The 8,570-nt window shown below is 50.1% G+C and overlaps 1 protein-coding gene across 3 annotated transcripts; it reads right to left on the bottom strand.

The window, feature by feature from the left end:
• Nucleotides 1-206: 206 nt before the first annotated feature.
• On the bottom strand, nucleotides 207-7,513 carry OSR2 (odd-skipped related transciption factor 2). 3 transcript variants are annotated; one of them, XM_063726736.1, is made up of 4 exons: nucleotides 3,878-7,513; nucleotides 2,701-3,470; nucleotides 1,548-1,647; nucleotides 207-783 (listed from the first exon to the last, which is right to left on the bottom strand). In XM_063726736.1, the coding sequence occupies exons 2-4, from the start codon at nucleotides 3,354-3,356 to the stop codon at nucleotides 601-603; spliced, it is 939 nt and encodes a 312-aa protein (XP_063582806.1). In that variant the 5' UTR covers nucleotides 3,357-3,470; nucleotides 3,878-7,513; the 3' UTR covers nucleotides 207-600. The 3 variants fall into 3 exon arrangements, with proteins under 3 accessions (XP_063582806.1, XP_063582807.1, XP_054375176.1); XM_063726737.1 differs by having other exon boundaries at nucleotides 207-701; XM_054519201.2 differs by lacking the exon at nucleotides 3,878-7,513 and adding an exon at nucleotides 3,626-3,833.
• Nucleotides 7,514-8,570: the final 1,057 nt, after the last annotated feature.

The raw sequence follows: 8,570 nt of genomic DNA, 5'->3' as shown, positions 1-8,570 counted from the left end.
AGAAGCAGCCCAATTGTCTAATTCCAAAATGCCACCGTATAAAAAGGGAAGGGCTGAAGTTGCAGAATGAGAATTCTGAGAAATCCTATTTTTTAAACCTAGGGATAAATAATGCCCTTCAGTATTGAATTTTATAGAGGCAGCCCACTCTTCCAGAATCTAGAGGAAAAACAGCATTTAAATAGCAAGACACCTTTGCAGCAGTGTTGAAACAAACAAGAAAAAGTTTTATTTTGAAAATACAGTCTTTAAAGATAAAATTTGGCTTCCATTTTCCATATCTAGGTGCATCCAACAAGATCCAAAAACAAACAAAACAAAAAAACAAAGACCCACAACATTATGTACAGAGCTCTAAAATGAGCTGTGAATATCTACAAGAAACTAGCATATACTCTTTGTGAAGGGATGTAGTGTGTGGCTTTCTACAGTTCTCAGTCCCCCAGAAGAAGAGTTAACTCCCTGGAGCTGCAGGTGCGGCTGCAGCAAGGGAAGAGCTGGGGTCAGTGAAGGGCTAGGGATGCGACCCCCCGGGTAGGAGACGTGGAGAGGTGTCTGGGGAGGGGAGCAGTGGCGGCACGGGACAGATCCTGGGCTTCTCTAGAAGTCCTGCCGCGGGGTATGAGTCAGGCTGTGCCGCCGCAGATCACAGTTTCGCCTGAACACTTTGCCGCACTGCTCGCAGCTGTAGGGCTTGATGTCTGTATGGGTGAGAAGGTGAGTTTTCAGATTACTTCTCTGATTAAAGGTTCTTCCACATGTGGGACATTTGTGTGGAGATTCCTGTTCAGATGTGAAGCAAGCAAAGGATTAATCCTTCACACCACCACTGCACCCTTTTCAATAGTTTCTGTCTTATCGTTATCACAAGCGTTAACATAACACTCGCATGACAACAAAAGAGGAGACTTGCAGGAACAAATCTGTGCTCCTAATCCTCCAATCATGAAAATACACGTGCAGGCATACACAGAGGCCCGATTACACTGATAACTTCGGAGGCAGACCCGCGGCCACCTCGGTGGGCTTTGTGATTTCCAGCTCTTCACATTTCATCACCATGTCATAGGCAGGAAAAGGGGGAAGGAAAAACTCTAATCCTCTCTTAAGGAACAACATTCTCCTGAGTAATAAGGCTCCTCTTTGCTGGAAAACTAAACTATTCCTCAATGTCCTGAAAGCTACAAATTATGAGGCCCTTGGGAAAGAGAACGTATGGGATTTCACTATGCCTCCATTATCAAAATTACCTTTATTTCCTCCTAAACACGAAAGCTTTAAATGCAGGACAGATTGGAAGAAAAAAATTCTAAAATTAGGATTTATGATAATCAAAGTGGCCTGTTTTTTGAGAAAAATATAAAAATGCTTTATGTTAAACAAGATTAATTTTATGTATTAAAGAAATCAAGTGTTGCTTTTCCCCACCTAGAGGACTAATCTAAATAGAGCCTTTTAAGAGAAAGAGTCTGCCATTGAACACCTTTTGCAAAGCAGTAATGATAACACGAACCAGCCACTGTTTTTAAACAAGAAAACAAACTTACCTGCATGTGTAAAGTTTTGTGAACTGCTAGAGTTCTAGACTGACAAAATCCTTTCCCACACTCCTGACATTTGAAGGGTTTTTCTTTGGAATGGATGTATCTGAAAATCAATATAAGGTTTCATTGAAATAACTTTGCCCCATGGTGAAGAGTTACTTTTAGCAATTACTTAAAAGGAAGTCGTGGAAGAACAAAAGAAACAAGATTTCCATTTCCATTTTTAGATTTTTTTTTCCTGTGTAATTCTGTTTATGGTTAATCTCAACTGATTCTCTTCAAAATATTCACGAGCCCGCAGGCTTTATCTACACTTGATCGCCCTCTCTGGCATATTCTGGAGCTCGAAACCCCGCTGAACGGGACTTTCTTGGCCTCCATGGTTTTCTCTGGGATTTAAGTTGGCCAAATCAGGATGTAAGGCAAGGCCGAGTTTAGAGGTGCTAATTTTAGTGAATCCCTTAACAGCCTCGGAGGATGGGTACAGAAGTCTCATCTCTGGGGAACAGCAGGTAGAGTCCAGAAAAAGTCTAAAAGGACCCCTAAAAAGGTCTCCCCAACTCCTGAGAAGTTTTTACCCAATGATAACACTTACATTATTGCATGTCTTCAATTGCCTTGTATTAATGCAGAGTTTAAGTTCGCGGAAGGGAGGTGGGAGCTGTTTGTAAATTCGGTGACCTCAAGACCTCCTCCCCCTCTCAACCCACAAATACAGCTTAAAAGACAGGTCCCCATGGCAGGCTCTGGGGCGCACCTGGGTGGAGGGTGGGGGGTGGGGGGAGGGACGAAACCCAACAGAAGTAGCCCGACTGCAGCCAGGACCGGCACCCCAGGGTCCCTGGGTTCTTCCTGCACCACTCCACACAGCACCGGGAGGAGACAGGATAACCATTCCAGGACTAAGGCCAACGGATTGTTCCTGTCCAAGACTGAGGAAAGGCCCTCCCTCATTCCAAACAAGAACATAGCAAGAGCAGCTGGTGGAAAGAAAGGGTAGATGTTGGGATTTAGCTGAACCGGGCTGGGGAGCGTGACTGAGGGTGTATTTTAGATCACAGGGGATTATAATGATACTTCGAATGTCTATCAGGACTCGGTGTGTCCAGGACAAATTCGCTTTCCCTCTCCCAGCCATCCTCCTTGCCCGCCTCACCTGTGATCCCGCAGGTGATCTTGCCTCCGGAAGGCCTTGTGGCAGATGTCACACGTGTACGGCCTCTCGTCCGTGTGGGTCCTCTCATGGATGAGCAAATTGTAGGATTTGGTAAAGTGTCTGCCGCAAAACTTGCAGATAAACTCTTTTTTCGTTTTGGAGGGCAACCTTCCTCGAGAGGGCTTTCTGTCCGGAGTCAATTTACTGAGGCCCGAGATGGGGCTACCCAGCCCCGGGCTCAGCTTGCTCAGGTCTCCCATCTTAGGCGGATCCTCTTGCGTGGCAGCCACTGCCAAATTGGCAAAGTCAAAACGGGGCCGGTCCTTGTGCAGGGCTGGGAGGACTTGGGCAATGGCCCCCTGCTTGGGGTGGAATAGGTGGGTGGTAAAAGGCAGGGCCGGGAAGGGGAAGCGCGCGTCCACGAGGCCCTGCGCCGCCGCCATCTCCGTGATGGTGGAGCGGGTGATCTCGTGCACACTGGGATACCCCAGCGTCCAGTGGTTCATGTGCATGGTCTGTACCGCGCTGAGACCGTACAGGCCCTGCAGGTGGTCCACCGTGGCGGGGAAGGTGTTCACGGCCTGCAGGAAGGAGTAATTGGTGAGCTGCAGCGACGGGTGGAGCGGGATGGGCGCTGGCAGAGCCTTGCTCCCCATTTTCCGGGATGCTGGGGGGGCTGAGGGGACCACCCCTTTCTTCCAGGAATCAGAGGCCGGAGGGCGTGGGGCTCCGACAAAAACCCAGTGAGACAACAGCACGTAGAGAAAGCCCTAAAAACGGCAGGGAAGAGAGAGAGAGACCGTGACTATAATCCAAGGCTGCTCCTTCTGCCTTTTGGCACCTGCGCAGGTTACCACACCTAAGTCTACCTCCCCACCCGACTCCAAGAACCCCCGAAAGAAGCCGTGAGGGGACCGCGTGGCACCTGCTCAAGTCCGCGTGCAGATCAGCCCTGGGCCAGAACAAGAAGTGCTCCGCTGGCGAGCGGGCGCCCAAAGGAAGGAAGGTCGAATTCAGACTCTAGGCAGATACAGAGCGGAAGACTCCTCGGTCCCGGGAAAACGAAAGGCGGACAGCGGGGAAGCACCCAGCCCAGCCCAGCGCAGCCCATCCTCCCCAAGCCTGTCAGGCGAAGCTCAGTCAACCGCAACACCAATGCAGGCAGGCTGGGGCGAACCTCTGTCGCCGCTGCGCCTCGGAGCTCCCGGGAACGGTGGGTTAACGGATGGGTCGTGAGATCCCACGCGCTGCGCTGCCGCCGCGCCCTGAGGCCGCCTTTCCCGCGCTTACCCGGACAGCAAACCGGCCTGCAAGAGCGAAGCCGGCGCCCATCCTCCTGGGCCAGAGGGTCCTGGGAGGGGCTCACCTCGCCCCGCACTGACCTCGGAGGTTTTCTTTTTCCTTCCTCTGCCCTCAGCCCAATTTATCAGCGGTGACGGGCCGCAGGAAAGAAAAGTGACACCTCAGGGGCTGGATTTGGCCTAGAATCGCCCCCTCCTCCTAGCCAGGGGCTCTCCTCCCAACCCCCGACTAAGATCCCTTCCAGATGGTTCAGGCTCCCAGGGGGTGGGGTGGGGGCGGAGAACGTCCCTGAGGCCGGAGGAACCCCTTTTCCCAGAATGAGCGCCAAGCTCTTGGGAGGCCTGAGCTGCTTCCTGGCCTGGCACCGAGGAGCGACCCCTACATCCCTCCACCCGGGATGCCCCAGAAGACGAGAGAGGAGAGAGAAGAGAGGGAAGAGGAGAGAGGAGAGCTCTCCAGGGAGGGAGAGGAAAGGAGCTGCAGGGGAGCTGCAGTAGGCCAAGCACAGGGTAGCCTTGCTGGCTTGCAGGAACCTTGTCTGTTGGCCTGGAGGTGAGTGCGGCTGCGGTCCCGCCACCAGGAAGCCCGGCCTGGGCCTAAGCAGGGCGCCTACCCTCTCTCCGTGCTCCCAATGGCAACACAGGTCTGATTTCAGACCCAGGTTCCCGGGATCACCTCACCTACATTCACGGCGGGCCCACCTTCTCCCACTACCAGCCCGTTTTTAGAAAGGAGTTCTGCCAGTTCGGGGGACCAGGGCCTTCCCTCTGAGGGCAGACCCCCAGGTGTAGGAGTCAGAGCTAAGCACGTTTCCCAGTCTGTGCCACCAACCGCCAAGCCTGGCATTTGAACCCAGCAGGAAGGCAGGAGAGATTCCAGCCTTCCCTTCCCACCCAACTCCTTCCTGCGCCTGAGTTGTCCTCTCCAGCGCTGTTATGAAGTATTGCCTGTGGTTCCATCTATGAGCAGACTTAGGGGTCTACGCTAATGACAGCGCTCTGGCAAGGCAGGATCTGGCTGCCTCTGCGGGGCCCACACCTTCCTCTGTTTGGAAGGGCTCGGGACAGAGATTTATTAACGAATCGCTTCTGCTTGGTGGTATGCGGTCTAGGAGTTCAGGCTAGGAGTTAATGAGAGGTGGGTAACAGTCAGAGAGTCTCAGTCAGACCATTCAACCGCAACTGCAAACTCCCATTAGTAATCAACTTTCCCACCACAAATCACGATTCATTTTTGCTTGGTGGCAAGTCTCTTAGGGAGGCAGGAAAAAAGGATTCTACTAACATCCCTGGTAATCTATCTGATTATTTCCCTTTCAATTAAAAAATAATAAATTATACCTTTATTTCCTTCTCTTTGCTTAATGAGGATTTTCCAGAGATTCAAAATATTATTTTTCCCTTCGTGTTGAAAAGCAACCTCTTTCCCATAGAGAGGAAATCGAAATTATTATTTGGGTGTATTCCCAGACTAGATTTCTCAGAAATAAATACAGGAGGCAAAGCACAACTCCCACCACAGGGTGTATGCGTTGGGGAAGGGGGAGCGGGTGTGGGGGGGAGTGGTGTCAGCTAAAGTACTGTTGTGACCTGTGATTTCTATGCCAAAGGCACAGCGAACTCTGCCATAAAGGTTACACTGCCACAAAGTTGAGTGCAATCTTCTTTCCCTTTTCTCTGAATGGTTTATAACACAGAAATTAACGACTAGTATAATTCAGGTTCATGTTAGCAAAAAAAAAAAAAAAAAAAAAAAGTGCTATTTCATAGTACCTGTTTGTTTTAATTTGTAGGGCAGATAGTTTCTTCACAGGGGAAGAGCAAACCATTGGTCCTTTTGAAACCCTTTTACAAACAGAACAACCTTAAATATCCACCAATGGCTCTTGCCACAAATAATTAGGAAGGTTAAATTTCCACACTCCCATTGAGTTGCTGGAAATGTATGTCAAAAGAAGTATTTTAAGTGAATGCAGAGATTCTAAAGTACTTTCGTTTTGTCTAGAACTGAGCCTTGTAGTTCCCACACTCCCTTTCAGGAAATAACAGCGATCATCATCTGCTGTCATTTCTCCACTGTCCAGTTTCAGACCACTGGTTACTTTTAATTTTGCAAGGAAGGAAACTTAAACCAATGAAAAGTCATAAATATGTTGGTGGAGCTGAGGCTACTTTTCTTTCATCAGTCTTCTTCACAGGAATTTCCAGGCATGTGGAGAAATTTTGTAAAATTTAGTTGACTGGCTGTCACCAAGGGAGATGTGTACACACTTATTTCAGTTCAGTGAAGCTTTCAAAACATTGGAGAAAAAAGTTAAGAAGTGACTTGATAAGGAGTTTCGCTCTTTGGTAATGGTAATATTACATTGAATTATCTAAAAATAATATACACTCAGGGTCCATCAGCTAAAACCTGTGCACTGGTATATGAGATAAATGACTGATGGTTGGATAGATAGGCTCACTGAATTTCAGCCCAAACCACAGCAGAATTTTATATAAATTAGAGAGCTATAGACTAAGTAGATCAAAGAAGATCATTAAAAAGAAAAAAAAATTGTTAAAGGACAGATTGTTAGGGCCAGACTGTATCAGGTGAATAGAGAAACGGCTGCGAAGTTTCTGCCCCTTCAGAGCGCCTCCGCCTTCCCAAGGAGTTAATTAAATTAAGACGCCTTCCGCATAATCTAGGTTCTGTTTCTCTGTGCTCCCCTTGTTCCCCCTGCGTGAGTAATTTTTTTGTTCTGCCCAGGACTGCAGTTTGTTTAGCAGAGAAAGTGGCTGTCTGCGCCCTTTCGCTTCGGGAAACGCCAGCCCCCTTTTGTTCTCGGCTAACAGGTAGGAAGACAGATCCGGGGCTCCCTCCACAAACACCTTTTCCTCGCTCCTTCTTCGTACAACTGCAACTCCTTTCTCACTTGCCATTTCTCAGAAATCCGAGCGTTTAAGCCCCCGGGGAGTTTGCTTTTGCCCCCCCCCCCCCCACCCCCCCAGTCAGGACTAGAAAGTGGGAGGAAAATTTTAAAACCAGCACAAGGTTGACAAATTACCGAGGACTGAACTATTTCTCTCTTGAAATGTGCCTTCAGCGTCGCTGGCTGGGCAGGCACCGGGTGTCCGGGCCCGTCCACGCTGCGCTGCCGCGGCTGCCCCGGGACGAGTCGACCCAGGCTTGCTAGGGCAGGGGCAAAAACACCATGGGATTGTGGGGTTTGATCTCAGTGTACGTAGACCAGCTTTTATAAGAAGTCTTGCTGACCGCTTAGATTAAATATCCCAAAACAAAACTAAGAAACAGTACGTAGAAATGTGTGTGGCTGGGTGTTAGCTGGGAGTCGCGTGCCAGGGACCCAAGGAAGTGAGAAATACAGTGCCCTAGGATTGCATCCCCATGATCTATTTTCACATCTGAACTTGGGGCACACCAGACCGAGAATCTGAACGCCTCTTGCACCCCCAAACCCTTCCTTCCAAAGGGCAGCTACAGCCCCTTCCCAGAGCGAACACTCACCTCCCGCAGAAAGGTCAGCCTGGGCAGCCGCGCTCAGACCCGGTCCAGGCAGCGAGGCGCACAGCTTGGAAAGGTCATTGAGTCCACGCCTGGCAAACTTTTTTTTCCGCGCGGAGTCGCAGGAGTCGCGGACATGATCTGGAGGACCGCGAGCAGCTAAAGCGAGAGCAGATCCACGTCTTCGTCAGAGTCTGTGGACGCGGACTGTGTAAAGACCCGGGGTGCTTGGGGCCGGCGTTCAGCGCTCGCCCAGAACCTCGCTCTTCGGCGAACCTCTCGCTGCCGACTCCGGGTGAGGTCGGAGCCCACAGCCTTGCAGGGCCATCACCCTCCAGCAGCAAGCACGCCGAGCTCCCTCCCCGCCCGCGTCCCTCCCCAGGCTGCCCCAGGCCGGGAGTCGTGGGCTTTAGTAGCGGCCCCGCCTCCCCTTCGGGCGGGCGTCCCGCCGCCGCGCGGGGCCCTCAGCGCCCTGGCTCCGCCTCCGCGCCCGGCGTCTGCTAATGGTCCACTCTGTTTACTTGTGTTTGGATAGCAACTGAATCTTAAAGGCACAGGTTTGCTCGAGGTTTCCCTCGAGCCGTAGGTGACTCAGTTTAAAACTCACACACAAACACAATGCCCACCCCCTTTCTTCTCGTTGCCACTTTTCCTTATACCATTAGAAACTCAACAACTGCTTCTCTGCCTCTCAAAGACGCCACAGAGAATCCCAAAGGGCATTTAGTAGTTTTATTTGGTGCGCTCGCCGGCTTAATTTGCACATCTTAACACGTTCAGTACAACTACCTTCACCGTAGAGTAAAATAATTCAGTTCTAGACTGCATTCTCCAGCATAAATCACTCTTTCCCCAATTTTAAACAGCTTTGTACATACTTTCGGTCAATTATGACTACATGTGTAGTCTGCTTTCGCCTGCTGTTTTCTAAACGAAGTTTGTTTACAGAGGTGGCAATTGACTAATTTAGTAATTATTGCAAAGACGCGTGGAATGCCCCAGGAGAAATTTCTTCCAATATTTAAGCTTTAATCGGCAAATGTTCATTTCATACGCAGTAA

The sequence above is a fragment of the Pongo abelii genome, chromosome 7 (assembly GCF_028885655.2).
Source record: "Pongo abelii isolate AG06213 chromosome 7, NHGRI_mPonAbe1-v2.0_pri, whole genome shotgun sequence".
NCBI classification, from domain to species: domain Eukaryota; kingdom Metazoa; phylum Chordata; class Mammalia; order Primates; family Hominidae; genus Pongo; species Pongo abelii.
This window is presented reverse-complemented; position numbering and strand designations above follow the sequence as displayed.

What these genes read in the sequence shown, in the direction of transcription:
- OSR2 (XM_063726736.1), bottom strand. Translation starts at nt 3,356, where the DNA reads ATGGGGAGCAAGGCTCTGCCAGCGCCCATCCCGCTCCACCCGTCGCTG. An exon ending in GATCACCTGCGGGATCACAG is followed by an intron (nt 1,648 to 2,700) that starts GTGAGGCGGGCA and finishes ATTGATTTTCAG; the next exon opens with ATACATCCATTCCAAAGAAA. An exon ending in ACAAAACTTTACACATGCAG is followed by an intron (nt 784 to 1,547) that starts GTAAGTTTGTTT and finishes ACATCTGAACAG; the next exon opens with GAATCTCCACACAAATGTCC.